This window comes from Atta colombica, unplaced genomic scaffold, assembly GCF_001594045.1.
Source record: "Atta colombica isolate Treedump-2 unplaced genomic scaffold, Acol1.0 scaffold293, whole genome shotgun sequence".
In the NCBI taxonomy this organism is placed as follows: domain Eukaryota; kingdom Metazoa; phylum Arthropoda; class Insecta; order Hymenoptera; family Formicidae; genus Atta; species Atta colombica.
The window spans coordinates 1195195-1216596 of NW_017259396.1; the positions used below are offsets into that span (position 1 = coordinate 1195195).

Genomic DNA, 21402 nt, shown 5'->3' on the forward strand with positions numbered 1-21402 from the left:
TATTATTAATTGTAACTTTATATTATGTAGAGCGCGTTCGTGTCAATTTGGTATTTTCCTTCCGATATCGTTATGATCAAATTGATGAATATACCATTCCACACATTAAGTTATACAAGTTATTTTGAGTTATACAATGATTGCAGCAATACTCTTTTATCAACTCGATATCAATTTAAACTAGTGGAAATGTTCGATAATGTGAACAATTTACTGCAGAATGTGTTTATCTCTTATGGAAAGATCGCGGTTGAAGACCGAGTGATCCGACAGCGATATTTTCTCACGATACTTTTGCCGGCAGAAGCTGATAGAACTCGCAACGATTGAAGAGTTATTATCGAGCATTCTCTTCGCGATATAGTTTAACCTTAAGTATTAAGAAATCACCTATGAATCGTTACAGTATGAACGTCCGAGAGATTCTGTATATCAGCGCACGTGTAGCTTATTTCTCGATGACACGTTTCGCTATCTCTACAGAGTTTTGGAGTGAAACGTTCGAAATACGAGAGCTCATTTCGGGAAAGGAAGATGCTCTGGCAATTACCAGCCAATTTCGAATAATCCGTAATTTCTGGCACTTGTCAAAATATCTTTCGCGTAAAACAGGCTCTCGCCTCGGAACTCCAATTAATTATAAATTGTTATTAAAGAATTATGCTCCTGTGTACAGAATAAATTTGGATGCAACTACAAGGGAATAATCATCTCATTGCAAAGTATTTTCGAATGAAGCCGTGATAAAAATTTAGTTCGTATAGCTTTAAAAATATCGCAGGAAAAATAGTTGAGAGGCGAATTCGCGGGTAATGGTGATCGATCTTGGTGCTACCTTATAGTTTATAAAAATATATAGACGAGGCTTAAGCAAGACGTATCGGCGTTAAATAGATTCTCGATCAGCGCGGCTAATGAATGGAATTTGAACGACTTAAAGTCTTCTGATGTAATTCAGCAACGCGTATCTGACGTAATCCTCCCCGCCGAGGCGCCTAATCGCGCATGATTCGCGCGATTTCGCGATCGGAGTATTAATCGTCGGCGAGAAGGCCGATTATCGATTCTACGCTAATTATACTAAATCGATGCAGGCCGGCGCTTCGTCAACGATTAATCTCAAACCGCAGCCGCCGATGGCTACCTTAATGCACACCTCTAACAATAACAATCGACGTTTAAATCGGCCGACATTCGAGACGGGAAATAGATTAGCTTTAACGGTTATCCTAGAGACTCTTGTAATCTAACTTTAGATAAATCGTCTGCCTCTAAATTGCGAGAACAGATATTTCGACTCCGTATGCAACGCGAATGTCCAGAAGATATCTTGAAGGACGAGAACTGAGAGATGCAGTCTCGTTATTCGAATAGCGAATCAGATTATTCATTATTCGTTATATGTGTATATACGCGAATAAAAATATGTAATATTCGTTTGCGCGATGAACAATGACTATTCGTTACTCGCTATGCGGATTGTATTTTAAATATTCTGTGCTGCTGTCTCTGTCTGTTAAGATGCTGTCTCATGACAGTCGGAAAACGGAATCTCAAAAAAGACATTACAACTAAGCTCAGATTAGCGCGTTACATGAATGCGTTAAACTTAAATGATTCTTATTGATCGTGTTACTTTTCCGAGATTCCATTTTCCAAAATTTCGACTGTCACGGGGTAGCAGCTTTAATCTTTAAAATATGATGTCTTTCGGATGTTCGTGTTGCCAGGATCGATCGCTAAACCCTTCTTCCTGTGAACAAACAACAGATTATCTGCTACTCGTGATCGCCCTCCCTGCTTATCCGCTAAGATGAATCTTGCTACTTTGTTAGGAATTTTTTTTAGTTTCTTGCCTACCTGTTCATGATCCATTACGTTGATGTATGTACCGAGTGACACAAGAGGAACAGAACGAGATTTCCTTCTTCGTTTCCGAATCGGAAGGATTGATCTTCGTTAGTAATGTTTCGAATATCGTCAATTTCGATGATACGAAAGATACGAATTAAGAAAAACGGGATTAATTCAATACTTGACTAAAAATTACAAGCGATTTTCTAATATTGAATTAATCATATATATAAACTTTCACCAATATGAAAATCTGGCTACGTCAAGGATAGTGTCGCGTTCCTTCGCGCCACCCGGTGTAATAGATTATCCGCGCTTTAATTACAATTTATAAGGCTACTTTAAAGCAGTTACATAATAATCGACAACTCCGCTTGCTCGCATTCGCCTAATCGGTCATAACTACTATATGTGTACTCGGTGTGATGCATGTAGTTCATAATAGTAATGATAATTAGTAGCAATAGTATAATAATAATAGTAGTAATAGTAGTAATAATAACATCATTATTGTTATCCTCACTGTTCCTCTGTTAAACGTTATCTGTATGTAGGTTATCCACGTTATTTGTTCGATCCTCTTCTTTTCTTTTTTCTCTTTCTTTGTGTTTTACGGCTAGGAAGTGCTTGCCGAGCGACAGAAGCAACCATTTTTGTTCGCGCTGCCACCGGCTCCATTGCTGCATCAGCTTCCTTAAGTGTTCGATCTTTAGTAACGTCGATGTCGTTGACAACAATTATGGTCCAATATATCGATATCGATTTTCGCGCGGAGAACGTCGCCATGTCGTTTCTTCTACTCGAGCTATCGAACTGTCGGCGCTTTCTTTCACGAATCTAAAACATCCGAGTCAAGTCGTCCCAAAGAAATAGGATATGTCAGGATACTGTGTCCCCTTGTTGCCAATTGACTCGATCAGATTGTGATTGGAATACTTCAATTGCGTATGTAACTCTCCCGAACTCGTTGTAAGACAATGGACGAAACTGACTTGTGAACAATTGTTATTGGAAAGTTGCGTTTAATATCCGTTAAGTATATGCAAAAATTAACTTTTTTAAAGTAAGTATCATAAACGTTGACTCGATCAGGTTGAAATTGTGATTGAAATATCTTAATTACATACTATATACTTCTCCGTATTAATCTCGTCATAAGAAAATGTGAACGAAAATGACTTCTGAACAACTTTTGTGGAAAGATGCATTTAATGTCCGCTAGGTATGCAAAAATCATCTAACTCTTTTAAAGTGTCACAAACCCAAAAATGTACAAGGAAAAGGAATTAACTTCTGATAGATGCTCGTTTTATTAAAAGAGCTTAATGCATTTTCTCTGTAGGTAACACATCCTATTCCTAATTTATCAAAACTAATAATTTATTTTGTATGTCTCGAAACTAATGTCGCTTCCTTATTTCCTTTCGGGAAATATCTTTTATGTGCATGAAATGACAAAATATCCTCGCAGAACCGACGAATTTTTGAATTTCTTAATACGTGTTTCGTCTTTCTGATATAATAAAGTTTATTTTAAACGATAATCGGCTTTGCTAAAATAAAAGGATAAAAACCGAGATCGCGAAATATCAAACATTTTTTATCATCATGAATCAGTGAATTTTTCTTTCTATTAGAGGAAGCTTCATCGCTATAACATCAAAAAAGATCATAAGGTTTAACAGTTTTAAAAAAAATTGCCTAGGAAAAAGCAATGTTCCTAAATGAATATTGGCATCCTGACACCTTTTTTGGGCATCAATAACTCATTAAAGCGCACGGGTAACATTATTTGTCCTGATTCTTCTTGCTACACCATTTTTACTTTCATTTTTCAAATATTCAAGATACTTTTTAAAAATTTATTATAAATCAAGTGAGTTATAATACTTTTTAGAGATTTTTCAATATAAATGTGATTAATCCTTCTTTTAAGATAACTTTATGTCTATTTAAAAGCGTTTCAAGCATTGTAAATTATTTAAATTTATTGCTAAAATCTTTTTTTTGGGCCGACTTTATATATTTTCATTGATAATTTCACATAAAATCGCGAAGAATTTTAATGATTTAATAATTTAATGGTTTAATAACAATTACGAGGCAGGTATTCTCTCGTGCGACTTCGAAAAATAATAATAATGAAAAGAGAGCGCAAGATACGTCGAAATATTTATGAAATTCAAACACATCGCGCGACGTTCGTACGAAATATTGATATATCGACGCCTGTATTCTTTAGCCGTTGCTTTTTCGGCTCACAACCCATCCCGATGTTATTAAACTCGCATGTACGAGGCTAGTGGGCGGACGGAAGAAGCGACAGAAGAAGCGTCGATAAAATGTCCGACGAAAAATGGGACGCCGAAACTTTTTGAATAAATTCAATCCGCCGTTGAAGGCCGACAGAATGCTGTTCCTCAACAGGGAGTTGACCCAGAGATTTCGGAGAAGAAAAAATCATGATATAGGAAACGATGTATAGTATCTGTTCTTTCATTTGAATTTTTTCTATCAGAAGATTTTTTTTTACAAAGAAAATATTTTTTAAATCTTGCTTTTTCTTGATATATTTTTTAAAATTAAAGTCGTGATATTCTCTCCCAAAGGTAAATCCAATATGATATCATTATTCTCTCATCTAAGAGTCTATTTTTTCAAGCAAAGTTCCATCCACTGAAAAAGGAAGTGTTTAATTTTAAGTAATTAAAATGTTTTATTTAAAGTATTAAAGTGTTTTTAAACACTTAAAGATGTTTTAATTTTAAACTTTTTCAAAACACTACATACTTGGATTTAAAACGCATAGTATTTTAAATCCAAACACATAGTGTTTTGTCTAAATTGAATTGAATAAGTCTAAAACTTCTTTAAGTGTTTAAAACATGGGAATAACAATAAAACACATTACTTTTTACAGTGTCGTAGACCGATTAGTTCGTGATAGTTAAAAAAACTACACCGTAAAAAATGCAGTCTGATAAATAGTAGGGAAAAAAAGCTGATCACGCATCATACACGAGACGTACGTCTCGCTCAAATGTGCGTCTGTAAAGTCGAATTGCACGAAAGCTACTGTGAAAATGGATAAGCGCGGTACAATGATGATAATGGCGATATTTTCGAGCTCTTTGTCATTCTCGAATCGCGTGTTAAATATCGTCGTTACCACCCCGACTATTTCATCATTGGCAAGAAATCGCGTGCGAAGCATGTATTTCCGAAGCTTCGAGACATTGCATTATATTTTGGATTAGATATTTTTTAAACAAAATTCCACAATGCGATTGTCTTGTTTCTATATCGGGACAATAAAAAAATTATAACGAGTTCGTTGATAACGATAGTTTTATGCGAGATATCACTTCATCTGCCATACGAGTTCTCGATTTTAAACGAGACTTGCCAAACGAACTTTCACTCAAATTCGATCAAGAGAACTTTACTGTCGAGGGCAATAGATCCGTAAAAGCATGCGGAAGCGTGCGAATTTAATAGAGTGAAGAAGGAGAAATTGGCGTGATAACGCATCAAATTTAACGAGCCGATTTCTCTGCGTCACTTAACTCGGCTCGAGTTTAGCAAGTGCATTCAACGTTCACTGAATTGAGTCGGCTGTGATTGTACGACGTGAATACCGTCACGCGAAATGGAAGGCGACAGTATGAATCGGTTAGACGTGACATTTAATCAGAGAGTAAATGCTTGGGAATAATTGTACAATAGCATTTATTACATATGCATTACTTATAAATTTGTTATATTTTCTTAATCACCGTCCGTAAGATTTTCCTCAATAAATTGGATTCTTTGGAAACAGAATAATTATTCTCAATGTTGGATTTATCTTTCAATATTATAGTTCCAATAAAAAAATAATATTTTAAAAAACGAACTATTTGAAAAATGTACAACGAGCATCTTAAAGATCGGCTTTGTAAATAGTAAATATATCTACAATATTATACGAACAATAAATGTACTTTATGTGATGTCAACTTTTAAGTAAGAAATACTATTTCAGTAATAAATCAATCCTTTGTCAGGTTGACAATAGGAATAACACATCAATGCTAATTTCCATAGCTAATGATCTGCAACTGATAAAAGTCCAAAGAATTGGTTTTCAAGAGACATTATGCATTGCAATGTTCGCTGATTATCACGAGTGTCAACTTTATTTTGATTAAGCATATTCAGAATAATCGATATCAAATAATAGAAAGCACACATTAATCTTCGCAAAAAGAAAGATATGTTCAATTATAAACGATGACATAAAATTTTATTGGACTTTCTGACAGGACCAAAGGACGACTATCGACGTCTCCGTATAGATTCGCATGTAGAAAGCCTCGATCGTTCGGCACAGATGTCTGAGATGCAAGTTGCAACATTCCCTTCCCACTTCCCTCTCTAAGTACAAGTTTTTGTGATTCAAGTTTTATGAAGGGTGGCGTGTGACGTCCGCAGCGCAGTTCCATCGTCTTACAGGACGACACGTATTAGCCACGAAGGCTTCGGCACATCACGAAGACTGCCAACGAGATTGCTAGGACGAAGTACGTGCTGCTCGACGCTGTCAACGATGGGCCAGAATTGCAGCCATCTTGCTGGCAACAGTACGTCCTCGTGCTCCAGGCCTCTGAAACAGCCGATTTATCGTTCAGCAACTTAATCTGATTACTAAATATATCCTTGACATTCAAATCTCTTATCGACATTTTTATTTCAATATTTACTTTGTATTATTCAATATTTATTTTGTGATTATTGAAAGAAAAATAATCCTTTTGTCTTAATTTAAAGATAGAATTCTAGAGGTAGCTCTTAATAAAGATGAATCTAGAATTTTTTTTAAAGAAGAGAAAGGGATTTGTCAATTTTGTTATCACATAAACCTTCTAATGAACACATCCACATTTTTAATAATGTGTTTATTTTCGTAACTTATTACATACATATAACGGACGATAACTCTCAAAGAACAATAATAATCCTTAAGAGAATCATGGACTTCGAATTTTCTCTAGTTTAATAATGGCAAATAAAAAGAGAAAAGAGGAAAAGAGAAAGAAAAGTGAAGCATGCTATCAGACAAAGATTAATCGTGGCACTTCCGTTTCGCGATATAACAAGAAAAGAGGCGAGAGGAGATATAGAGAGGCAATGTCGAAGGACGAGTGGCGAAGAAATACGAGCAAGGAAAGGAAAAGTATGAGGCCTTCATCCACAGGAGAACAATAAAACGACGCGGCCCGATAACACGGCCACTTGCTGTTCCGTGGGACCTTTAAAAGCGCGTGATTCTCTATCCTTTTGGCAGATCTTCTCATATTCTCTCTCAAGTGGCGGATAGAGCAAACAGATAGAGTGCACGATACGATGCGGGCCATACGCCACTACATCCAAAATCGATGACGTGGCTCGGTCGATTCTTGTTTAAAAGAAAGAGAAAAAGAAAGAGAGAGAAAGAGAGAGAGAAAGAGAGAGAGAGAGAGAGAGAGAGAGAGAGAGAGAAAGAGAGATGTTCTATCCGGCGCCACTTCTGGATATCACTGTTCAACAGTACCGCCTTTCAGATAACAAACCTTGGCTCAAAAGCAACCGATAACACCTCGCGCCATTTCACAAATTTTTTAAGATCCGTCGTTTTATCCACGGTAAATTTCATCGAGCGATTACAGAATGCCGCCAAAGAATTTACGAGCGGACGCATAGATTTAGTACCGTGTGAAAAACATGCAAAACAGCTTCGTAAAAATGGATTGTAACGTTTATTTTTTTTTATGACTATAGGCTGCGTTCAGAAATTTTATCCGAGTGCACCTAGGTATTATCTTATCTTCTTGTTTAATAGTGAACAACAGAGTAAAATACACCTGCAGAAAAATACTGTATGCTGCAATAATTATTTGTTTCAAGTCCATATATTCGTAAATCTATCGTAAGTTCATCACAAGCATCAAATTTATTCAAAATATGTTTTAAATCCTAATAAATTTAATATTTTTTTTTATTAATTTTAAACTGAGATTATTAAATTAAAACAAATTCGATTTGCTGTTATATAAAGTCGTTTCTTCGGTCAATTTGATATAATATTAATTTTAATATTCTTTAAAAGAAAATTAATTTTTGTTTTGTACATAATAAATGCTTCTCCAATTTGTAATAAATGTATTTGTAATAAATGTATTTTAAGATTTCTATATTCTTTATTAAAGACAACTGTTATTTAAAAGGAAAAAAGTAAATTGTACACAATCACTTTTCTTAACAATAATATATTTTTTTGCTGAGTGCACCTGGATGAAATTTCTGAACGCGGCTCAGAATCTGCGATAATGAACGAGAATCATGTCGCATTCACCTTTTTCCACGCACTTGTTCACGCAGTCTCGCACTATCGATCCTTCGCTGACGTATTTCTGAAACAAATGAAAAAAATCGTTAGATCGACGTGAAACGACCGATAAAATGGCATTGAGCGCCAGTAATATATAACGGCGGAAAGCGACGAGTATTGATAAATGTCGTTGTGCAATTTGCGGCTCTTTTCTCGCACTACGCGCCACCGGAGCGGCGAATATTTTATCCGCGGTGAAATGATACACGCGTTCACGTGTCGCTCACACACATACGACCAATAAATCTCCACCAGATATCGAGTGAGAATCAGGGCGAACGTTTCATCTATCAATATTGTTTTGCGAGATTCCCCAAGGTGCTCTGTAGCCACGCGCTACAAAAAAAAGGGGGGGGGGCGGAAAAAAGACACGCCGTACAATTCGAAATTTTTTCGACGAAGAATGAAATATAACACTCACGTGTCCGCATCTATAACGAGAAAGGAAATGAACGATAGTACAATTGCATTATAAATGTGCGAAATATCTCGCAATGTGGTTCTTCGAACGATTTCATGCAGCAACTGATCGTGAGACTAAATTTCGAAAATTCCTACGTGTTTCGGATGCGGATTATTCTGATTTCTGCATCGCTGCAGAGTGATGTAGAGTGGTCATATACGAGGCGGAGTTACAGAACGATCAGGAACGACAAGTACGTGGCTATGATCCTTCAGCAGGCCCTGATTGGTCAAACGGAAGTTCCTCGAAGCGGAGTATGTCATGTAGCACTGGATGATCGATACTCAGCAATTATAACGCCCCGAGGATGTCGTACATATTAAACCTTCTAACTGTTTCCTCTCCCTCCCTCCTCTCCTCCCCCCCCCCTCTCTCTCTCTCTCTCTCTCTCTCTCTCTCTCTCTCTCTCTCTCTTTCTCATATATTTACCTCTTTGTATCCTCCCTCTAGTTATTAAACTCCTTTTGCTGATCAAGAATTTCGCAGTAATGAAACTCGCTATTTCTCTAAATTCTCTGATCGTTAAAATAATATGAGAATGAAAACATTGATTGTCCGAACTCTTCTTTCCGGAGCTTGGACAGTAATTTTTTATGTCTCGTTTGTTTCTTTGAACTCCCATCCGCAGAATCAATCAGTATTTCTCGCTTTATTACATCAGCTGTATTGTGAGTATATGGGCGAAAATAGTACAAAAGTATCCACCAATTATTAGCTTCATTTTGTAACGATGATCTTTTGAACATGTTTACTTGTCTGTATAAAATACGGATTTTTGGTGCCGCAGAAAATAGTGAGAATTTTTGTAAACTAGATCCAACGAATAATAAATTCTTAATGAAGTCGTTCACTGCAAAGAATTTACGAAACCGTACAACAACTTCGAAATAATGATGAACTTCATATCGCAATCATCAATATATTGCGATGACTACAAATGTAATGGATGCGGAATATTTTCGAAAAAAAGAAAGAAAAAATTAAACAATACAAGAAAAAGAAATTGATATTCAAATTTGTATGATCGCGATTGAAATATAATCACATTTAAGGAGAGGAAACATCACAAATGCATAATTGCAAAATAATGAGTGATATTTACCGAAGGAATTAACGAGAGTGAAAACCGCGGTAATAAATGTTAAAATCATGAAACTGTTTTAATTGCGAGTATTTCATTGTGCTAATTTTCAAGTAAGGATGGACAGAAATTATTTCGCACGTACGTTCCGCTGCGAGAGCCTGCGAGTGAATTCGCAATAGGTATAGATCGTCGATCGATTTTCATCACGCGAATTCCGCTCGCACGAGACAGACGTGACGGACTGTATATCGAAAAAACTTGTAGTTAGCACATAGAATTAATTTATCCTTTAACTGTTCTGATGAGCTAGTCTACTAAGAAATGCAAATATTACTCCCGAGGGATAGATTTATTCCTTAACGCCTCAATTTGACAATTTCTTGTCCTTAGCAGGGATTATTGTCGGGATATTTAATTAAATGGGGCAAATAATTAACAAAGAGAGTCTTATTTTATCACAGAAAAATTAGATTTATAATTTTTGACACATTTAAAAATCGCAATTGATTCGAGCAATTTTTACTTTCAAATCAGTATATGATGAACAAAACAAACGTGATTTACTTTTTTCTTTTTCTTTAACTTTCAGCTATATGTTTCTTTAATTAGAGTTTTCTTCAAATTATATTTGTTCAGTAACACCTCCATAGCTCACCAAGAAAAATTTATGGAATAAATTCGTCTCAGCGTTGGAAGAATCTCCATTTCTCCTCTCGTGAATATTTAATCTGGAGATGCAAGCAGAGCAGAAAAAAAATGAGAGAGAGAAACGAAAAAAATGTTAAATAACGGAAGCAGGCGACGTTATAACCCAAGACGAAATGCCTTCAGAAGAAAAATTCGCAAAGTATTTCTCAAGAATCATTTTTGTTGCTTTTTTGTACGCGATGGAAGTAAATACACTTGTGGTGTGGCGAAATACAACCGGATTGACTATGCGATATCAGTCTACTGCGTTTTTTTATCTTCACGCAATAAACTTTATCGACTCAAGTTTACAGCACAGATTTATGATTTTTTGATGCAAAACATTACAGCAACCACGAGAAATCTACCTGCTATTATGACTTCCAATCCTAAAAAATGAAGATCGTCGATCAATTTCCTTTATTCATTAACGATAGCATATCCTATGTTTAAAAGATTTAAAGGATAAGAGTAGAGAAATTGAATTAAATCTATAATCCAAAAGCTCTTCTTTTAACTCATCTATTTTATTAGATTGGTCAGAAAGTCTTTTCATATTTTTGCGTAAACCTTTTTGCAAAAATACGAAAAAGACTTTCTGACCAACCTGATTAAAATATCATAAAACACGCTTATTTAAGAATTTATTTAATACATCTTTGTTCCGGATTCTTAATTTCATATCAAATACTAAACTCGAGAGCAAAAGAGAGACAGACAGAGTAAATAAAATTTTTGAGTGTTAAGTTAATAACAGAAAAAACGTAAGCAATAAATGATTTGATCAATCATAATAGAAAATGTAAAATAATAGCAGGCAGTAGCGAAAAATGTTGATTTACTTATGACCTATTTTTAAATTTTTTTGTGTATTATTGTTTTTAATTATATTTTAGATTTGCTATTGCTTTCGTTATTAATCATATTAGCAATTTCGCAATAGTGCAGTTAACAAAAATCATAAATCACAATAGCGCTAGTGTAATTATATCTCTATTATAATCGATCGATTCGCTTACTGCTTACGTCTTTTATTGCTTTATGTTTTTTTTTGTGTGCCATAGTCTTTATCAACATTATAATTGACATAAAAAAAGAATATCAACAAGATACGACTTATAATCAAATATAGCTAACTCTTAACTATCCATACTTCTCGTATATCAGAAAAAAGCTGTTCTCGAGTCTCGAGTAAAGACGCGAGTAACGATACCTGAGAACCCCGGAAAGTTGCCTATCACTATTCCTTATCGCTTCCTACCGGCTTCAAGTCACAGCTTTAAGTGCTTCTCAGACACTTGAAAGGCGATCGCACCCGCTTTGCGTCGACGGCCGCTACTTGGAACCGGAAATTGAGAGTCGGCAATTGCATCGGTGGCTCGATAGAGAACGAAGAGGATGTAGCTGGAAAAGTTCGTCGGAGCATCCGGTTTGCGAGAATTGTTTTTCTGCTTATCTCGCGCTCGTCTCACGAACGAGTACGCCAACACGAAGCGTCATTTGACGAAAGGAAGAAATTCAATGGGAATAGGAATCGAATTTCTCGAAAATACTCACGAAAGCACCACAATTCATGTTACATTTCCATTTACGAGGAAATTACTATAGATAAAAAAGGCAGAGTTATATATGTATAATGAATTAAGATGTAACAAATTATTCATATATCTTTCTTTAGAAATTTTTTGCAGATTTTAAATATAGATAGAGCAAGATTCAAGAATAAAAATTAATTAATAAATAAGTAACACATTTCGAAGAAATGCGTTTTATGACGAGACTTTTAAGATTTTAGACTTTGATAGTTTTATAAAGCATCTATTTGTCATCAAAATTGGTCAAAATACGAGACTACATTTATAATTGAAATAGAAATTTTAAGAAATAGAATTTTAAGAAAAAAAAATTTTATATATTTTTCTCATAAAAAAATAAAAAAGAAATTAAGTTTGTGTCAAATTTATTAAAAAATAAGCACAAAACTAATACATGAAATATATATATCATAATTAATTTTTTTTTAATGATTCTTACTGAAACGTTACGAATGATAAATTTAATGGAAGCTATTAAAGCCATTGTACACTGATTTACTTTGATAAAAATAAAATGCAAATATTTCGAATTATAAAATACATATTTTACCTAATAATACAATAAAATATATTGAATATTTCAGGATTTAATTAATTTCTATGTATGTAAACATATCTTCTTATCTTTTATTTTGTGTATAACGGCTTTAATGTGCACCAATGCGCACTGAGTGCATCCAATCTAATTCGTTTTATATGTATTAATTCATATTAATTTTAAACGCGTTTTTCTCAAAAAGTTTATTTTCAATTAGATTTTTTTATACATATATGACTTTTATAACAATGGGAGTTATAAATCTGCTATTCTTCATCGAAGTGAATTGACGATGCGGATGTCTCTTAAACGTATAACTCCTGCAAATTTCGCTTCTCTCGAAAATACGAAGTAACTGAATAATAGACAAGGCTAACGACACGCGACAAGAATGCGAGTTACTTCGCACGAAGTAAGTGCGAGCACCGCCGTTGAAAATTTACTTATGGGATAAGGCGATAAGTAGCGGCGCATTTGTATCTTGGATAACGAGTTGAGTGCTCGCTTCGTTGGCGCAATTTATCGACTTCATCGATCTGAGCCATCATGCATCAGGCGACTTTCTTGCCGCTGTCGTCATTGTTTAGAAGTAACGATAAAACAATCCTTTTTTTACTCTATAATTAAATTTACATCATTCACGATGTTTACTCAGCACTTTAATTAATCTTGCATTATCGATCTGTTCTTCTTATTAAACATTCATCAACATTTGCGTATCAGTAAACGCAAAATAGATTCTATTATTCATTATATTTTCAGGCAATAATAAAATAATAAATTAAAATAATAAATTAAATTTATACAACGAAATTTAATCTTTTGATCTTATAAGCCTTTATTTTTTACATGTATAAATATATGTTGTATATGCACATATGTATTAGCACATATACATATATATAGAGTATATTTGAAATAACGTCCATTAATCGTATAATGCTATTCCTAATAAAAAACTAAGACGAAAAGTCCTCTATCATTTTGCAATTTTCGCAATATTTTTTTTAATTTTGCTCAATGAGCAAAATATCTATCGACAATAAAACTTTAACATATTTTTGAGAAATTTTAAAAAAATTTTCTTCAAAATATTTCACGGAAAGATATCTTAAACCTGTCTTGTACATCGATTTTATCCGTTTATTCAGCAATATTTAGAAATTAATATCTCGTTAACTAATTATTGTGAAAATTGCAAAATGGTAGAGGACTCTTCGACTTTTTATTAGGAATAATATTGTATGAGTTTTTTATTAGGAATAATATTGTATGATTAATGGGCGTTATTTCAATTATATCTTGTATGTTTTATATATATATATATATATAAAAGCTGTTATAAATTGGAGATGAAATGCTCTCCTATTATTTAAGTAATGGGATTAATTTTGTATTTCAGGAATTATTTTCATAAAACGCTGGTATTATTCGTTTTAGGCACGTTCGCAATTAATCCATCGTTTATAATCCTATATCAAATTTTCTTCTTTGTTATTTGCGACAACATTGTATTTTAAAACTTATTAATATATCAAAGCAAACAGACGTAACATGAGACTCGACCTATTTTGAAACTATTTATTAGAAAATTAGAAATCGCTCGCCTAACAACGCAGACATAACATGCATTGTTGTGCATATGTTACCAGGAATATTGTATTATATTCTTTTACCCAGGTTAGCGTTGAGGATTACATAACTCCTAAATAATAAATTATATTCAATTACGCGCGTTATGACATTTTAGGAGAATGATGATGCCGCCAACCACAAACGGAGCACTTCCTTCGCGGATGTGCCAAAACAATAAAGATGGTTTATCACCATCGTTGTTATTAGTATGGTCGCCATCACGACTACGTGACATAAACGACGAGTTACGACAGCTGTAGCGATCTAAAATTACCATGTAAACGGTTGGATACTGTACGTAAATGAATGCGAAAGACGTTTGCGTGGAATAATGAAACAAAAATATCTGGGTAATAGGATAGAATTTAATTTGATCTCAATTTTGCGTTAACGGCGAGACCTCGAAACGCACAAAAGGATGCATTTTTTAAATTATCACCGTAGGTCGGTAGGAAAATATTTTTTTTTAACATAGAACGCATAATTATTCATTTAATTTTGTTGAGCTATAATTTAAATTTACTGTGCAATCATATTGTAAATCAATATGATTAAAAAAAAATAATTTTTTAATACAAAAATTTAAAAGATCTTACATTTAATAAATAAATAGAAAATTCAAAGGGCGAATGAGAATCAATGTAAAAGCTTTTTTTTTTAAATAACGAGTATAATTACGACCACATAATTGTACAAAAATAAAAAATTTATTATATATATTTTCTTACGGATGAATACTTAATGAGAAAGCATTACATTACATTACATGTTTCGACTGCCGTTGACGCGGCAATCTTACATTTATAGACGAAATCATCAAATACCAAAGAAAAAATTTTTTTTAATAAAATGTAAAAAATAAATTTTCTTCATCTTGGATTAAATAGGTCCAAACAGATCAGGAGATCAATCATATAATTTTTTTCCTAGGATGGAAATGTGAAAAATGAAAATTTTTTATATATTTGTGTAGATACATACATGCACATATACAAAAAATACACTTTTCACGTTTCTGCTCTACAGAAAAAGTTACATGATCGATACCTAGGATTAAAATGTTATTTATTTGATAATTACGTATCGTCTATTTCTAATCAGAAACATCGATTCTTAAAATAACAAATAACGATTAGAAACTAATGAAACACGTGTGTCTCGAATTAGATAATAATTAGGGATGGAGAAACAGAAATCGAGGATAGAATTATCCACCGTGAAAGATGTAATAGGAGTTTGAGACAGCTTGGTAGACAGCTAGACAACGGAGGGGGGGGGGGGTTCGGGCTTAAGCAGTTTAGTTGTGCTGAAATCTTCATATATTGTATGACATAATACAGCATATTCAACAAATCTCTTGTCAGTTATATATGGATCAGAATATGAACAACAATATTAAGATACGTTTCGCGTAAAATTATCGAAATGAATTAATCGATATAATTTTGTTTGAATATCTGATTCTCAAAGGCAGAAAGGAATTATATAATAATGCACATAGAACATTTTCTATTCGTTCGCAGAAAAAGTGAAACATATTTACATCTCAATGAGCGTGCCTCTTAGCTCGAATCGAAGCGTTTGTTGTTTTTGGATTTCATAAAGAGCGTCACGACTGTGGAGTGGAAACACGATCGTAAAGAGTGTCGAATAAACTCAGAGAAAAATCCGTAAACGAGTATTCCGAAAAGGAAAAGGAAAAGAGCATTACAAATAAGAAAAGAAGCATTTTCTTCATCTGACATGCATAGGAGCATAAGAGAGAAGATTTGAGAAAGAAACAAACAGATAGATAAGAATAAGATAACACAGCTTGTCGCAGCAGACTCCGATTTTCTCTGACATGATGCCGTAAGCAGTATATAATGCGCCTCTAATAATAAAGATGTACACTTGCAGAAAGATGTATCTGTAATAATCAAATTCTGAGATCTCTCCTCAGGCATTATTTTTTTAATAATTAAATACATCCATCAATTTAGTAATTTCTATAAAATTTAATATAAATATATATTAATAGTAAAAATATCTATTACATGTAATATAAACAACTTATTATATAATATAAAATACCTATATAAAAACTATTATATAACTATTATACTACTATATAATTATTATATAATATAAAATACTTATAATATTTAAATAAAATTTTATTTAAATAAAAGAGAAATTCTATATTCAAAGCAGATCTTAGTGCTTAAATTTTAGTGCACTAAAATCATTTTCGGTCTTGAAACGAAATATTATGAGAAATATAATATAAAATTTATATTAAACCGACAAATGTACCTTGTTTAATTAAGAGCGCTATAAAAAAACTATCAGTTTCCTATAAAATCTCAAAGCGATTGCTCGCTCCTCCCGACAGATTTTGAAAGAATGAAAAATTGAGATGTGTCATGTATCACGCTTTTATATCTCGTAAATCGTGAATACCTGTATCATATTCTATCCATATTCCATCAGCCTGTCCATCAACTATCAACAGGATATCGCCTGCAAATGGGCACGCCCAACGTTAACGATGTGAATAACTAACTGACGAAAAAAAGATAAATAAAATCAATCGGCGATCCGAGACTAGCGAGATAAACGAATCCATTCGAACGATGCGGTGAAACGCGTGCGACGATGATATCAATCTAACGCGCAAGCCAATCGTTCCTTTTTTCGTGCCGTCATCGTTTCTTTTTTTTTCTCACCGCAACGGACGATAATGCGACCGCGTCAGAAACGCACGCCGAGCGTCGCGTCTCTATCCTCCGGGGATCGTTTATCTCGTTTTCGCGTGTGACACGCTATAAAGCAGGGAGAAGTGTACTCAACGATGAATGCTCGACTAAACGACGGCGTTCAGCGATTTGTCATCATGCCTCGTTTTTGACTCCCGTGCTTTCTCCCACCACTATACGCCCGAATCTCGTTCGCTAAATCACGTACGTGTAAGCCCGAATCAGATGACGCATGAAGATTGATAAGATTGAAGATTAAAGATAAAAATTTGACCAATTAGGATAAAGAAATTTTAGTTTTGATTAGTCAAATTTCAATCTTCCAATCTTCAATCTCAATCTTCAATGCGTAGTCTGAAAATTGCGAGTTAAGGACAAAAAAAAATTCAGCTAATCAAAATCAAATTAATATTAAAATTATCTGATTGGTCAAATTCTAATCTTCAATTTGCAATCCTCATCTCCAATGCACAGTATGACACAGATATAAGGCCAGTATCAAATTACACATTGAAGATTGAGGATTGCAAATTGAAAATTAGAATTTGATCAATCAGATAATTTTAATTATTTTAATCCCTTTGATTCTGATTAGCTGAATTTTTCTCCTCAACTCGCAATTTTCAATCTCCATTGCGTAGAGTGATACAGGCATAAGGCCAGTATCAGATTACGCATTGAAGATTGAAGTTTGATTGAAATGAAAATAAAGAAATGTTAGCTCCCTTTGTTTTAATTGATCAAATTTTAGTCTTTCAATCTTCAATCTTCAATGCATAGTCTGATCGATTTAATATTAGCGATTGGAGATTGTGTGTATGTTCGTTTTTCCGTTTTTTGACCAATCAGAAAGGATTTGCTGGTTAGCAACTTTTTTTTTTATTAATCAAGAAACCAAACGCGAATGTAGACGTAATCTTCAGTACCGGTATTACGACTTACGATCGACAATCGATCTTATTGATAAATTTAAGCGTCACCTTGTATCTACTTTCGTTACGACGTAAGGCACCCTTGGGGGTAATTATAGCGGCTTTGTAGTATTGGGAGCAATTACTGGAAACGAACGATGATGTTACGCGTCATGAGTCATCGCGAGACACCGTGAGCTTCGAGAACAATAATGTTGCTATCAAATCAAGCTTGTATATATTATGATGACATTAAATGATACATTAACGAATCGTTCCCTCGTGGAAACAGAATGATAAAGCGTTACAGCGCCCGACGGTGCTTTAGTTAATAACAGCCAGGCACTTGGAGGTTTGCTATGTTTATAAAGATAATATCGTTATTGTAATAGCAGCAAGTCGTTAACCACCTTATCCTTGCTTTCCACCTTATTCCGCGTTTTCTTTACAGGCAACAAGATGCAAGCAATTTTCTTTAAAAGGTGCGCACCGAACTGTGAAATTGCGATTCTGACGGGAAGAAAAGCGGCTATAATTGACGCGCTAACCGGCCAGGTTTATCACGTCGATAATACGATCCGCAGCAAAAACAGTGTTTGCTTACCGTATAATCTAATCTTAAATAACTTATTTACAGCTTCGAAAAACTGTCAGTTTTCAAAGGCTGGTATTTATAATTTTTATATTTAACTCTCTCCGCCAACAATACAAACCGCCAAAAACATAGATTTTAACTCTTCCGTCAGCCATAGGTGTCTTCACGAAAACAAATTTTTACATTTTTTTATTGTTTCGGATTGTAATGTATAAAATAAAAATTTGAAAAAATTTTGATATATTTGTCAAAGCTTTAATAACGAGTTTTCATCATAAAAGACGAATCGTATTTGTTTTTAGATTTATCTACCAAAATTTAATTAAAATATCGATATCTTAAAGATTCTAGTCGCAAGTGAAAGATTGAGATTCTTATGGATTTTCTATAATAAACCGTTAGTCAACTCATATCATACTAGTAAGTCAGAATTATAAGTCGTAAAGTCTTAGAAAACTCACATCCAGGATAAATCATTAGACTATTACACAAATCACAAATCACAATATTTCAACCAATCAGAAGGATGATGATTCTTAAGATAAATAACAACATACCATATATGTGACTAGTCAGATTAGTAACGTAATCTAAGTTTTAAATTGTAAGAAATGAAATTTGGCATTTTCACGCAGTCACTGATTACTGACTGATTATTGCCTTATAACACATTACTAACTCACACTTATAACTCGCTTATAACTCCTAATCTATTAACTAATTGTAGAATCTATTAACTAATTTATTGTAGAAAATCTATTAAGTACAATCTTGAGATGTCATAAGCTAATCATAGAACCGTCTTAAAACATTATAATATATATAATATCTTAAGATAATATATATAATGTCATGTATATGTAATGTAATTAATATATATATATAATGTCTTAAGACATTATAATATAATAGCTTTAGCTACATGTTTTAAGATACTAATTATTGAGATAAGGAGAAAATAAAAACATATATGTCCAGAAGGACAAAAATACAGAAAGTCTCTCAAAAGTCTTTCTTAAGGCAATCTTAAAATAAAAACAAACTATGTATATCGACCAGAATCTGTTTGATATGCAATATTTACAGGAGTCAATATTGAAGATTTTCCTGCGGATAAAATTATTCATTCGATGTCTCTGTATATGCTATCAATTACGATAAGTTAGACAATAGCGCAATAGCGAACGATATTAATGGATTTACGATTATTACATTGAGATACGGTTATCAGGTCGAAGCGTTGACGTCCACAACTAGCGGCTGATTTAATCGCGGGCGATTCTACTGTTCGTCGGCTGACCTCGACTGCCGTTACTACTGCGCTTCGCCTCATCACTCTTTACTCATCTGAATCAATTCTTTTCGTTCCATTATCTTTTATATATGCAAATTAAAAAGTATTTTATTTTATATATAATAAAACGAGACATTTTTTTAAAATTACGTATTTAAAAAAAATTGACTTTTATTATAATTATAATCAAAATCATATTAAATTTATTGGATAATATAATTAAAATTATATCCAACAATATAATAATATTTTTTTTGCCGTGTAAAAATTGGAAGATGAATAAGATCGCGATTCACACGTACACGACATTTGATATTTCATCCCAGTGTAAAATTAACATAAATTCACAATAGTAGAATGTAATATAGTTATATAATGTCTTTGTATGGATCTCTTTCACATTGTTCAAAAATACGCATAGAAGCCACTCTATTCAGCGATTCATAGTAACTTATAGGAGACATATTGCGATCATATGTACCTTAATGCATATAAAGCGCTACCGAAAAACTCAATACGATAAAGGGAAGGCCACGATACGCCTGGTGCCATATGATAAGCAATTTTAAAGTGGTTCGTGGTGCATTATTTCGAGGATTTGCGTTCGCAATATCGTTGCAACAAACGCATGATTGCGCGGAATCGCGCTATTTCAAATATATTCCGCAATGCAAATGCAACAAAGTTTTAATAAATACACGCTTTAAAAAATGTAATAATTAGTTTAAAAATGTTAAAAAGGTAAAAATATAACTTTTAATCGATCACAAAAAACCGTAAACATAATAAAAATAGATTGCGCATTCCTATATAAAATTATCTTTATCGATTTAGAAAAAGTGAGATAGCTTGAATCATCTCTCTCTCTCTCTCTCTCTCTCTCTCTCTCTCTCTCTCTCCTTTTCTCTCTATCTCTCTCAAGTATTAGTTGAAGAGAGATGTTGATATGATTCAATTCTTTCTAAACAGAGCACAGATATTAAGATCAGGAAATGCACAGTCTACACTTATTACATCTATAATCAAATGAAATCGAATTGTTCTTCTCAAAAGAATAGCAGACTGATACGTGTATTTCTGTCTCCGTTGAAATAATACGGAGTATTATAAACTCATTTTGTGATTTCTTTTTCTTTTGGTGCGAAACAGCTACATAATGTTCTGTTTTTGACGAGAAAGTTGTATTGTCGATTCGCGAAAATGTGAATTTTTGCAATGGTATTTGTTTGCTTCAGCTGAAACAGTTAAGTCTCTCCTAGTTTTTCGCAAGTTTTTGGTGGACTTACATTTTTCCGTTTTCCGCGAAGTTGACGGTAATACTTTGTCGCCGATTTCCTCTGGGACTTTGAGTTTTATGTACATTTTCCCACCAACTGATGCTCAATTTGAAGATATCGCAAATTGTATCGCGCAAAAATCATTCGTTTTATTACCTATATTTCTTTCACATATACAGTCTATAAAGTCAGTCAAGAAGTTTTCTGAAGACTGCAAATTTAATATTATCAGATCGCTCATGTTGTACGGCGAACTTTCTAAATCGCTTTTGACATAAAATCAAACAATGTTACGATTATTTCTGCATAAATATATATATAT

At 33.5% G+C, this 21402-nt stretch overlaps 1 protein-coding gene across 1 annotated transcript in view; it reads right to left on the reverse strand.

Annotated features, from left to right (window-relative positions):
* Positions 1 to 6014: 6014 nt before the first annotated feature.
* LOC108690039 overlaps positions 6015 to 21402 on the reverse strand; it is an 86551-nt gene continuing 71163 nt past the window's right edge. The window contains exons 3-4 of the mRNA XM_018197106.1: positions 8228 to 8285; positions 6015 to 6499 (exon numbers count right to left, since the gene is read on the reverse strand). Of these exons, the coding sequence (XP_018052595.1) occupies positions 6360 to 6499; positions 8228 to 8285 (198 nt within the window). The 3' untranslated portion in view covers positions 6015 to 6359. The remainder of the gene's footprint in view (positions 6500 to 8227; positions 8286 to 21402) is intronic.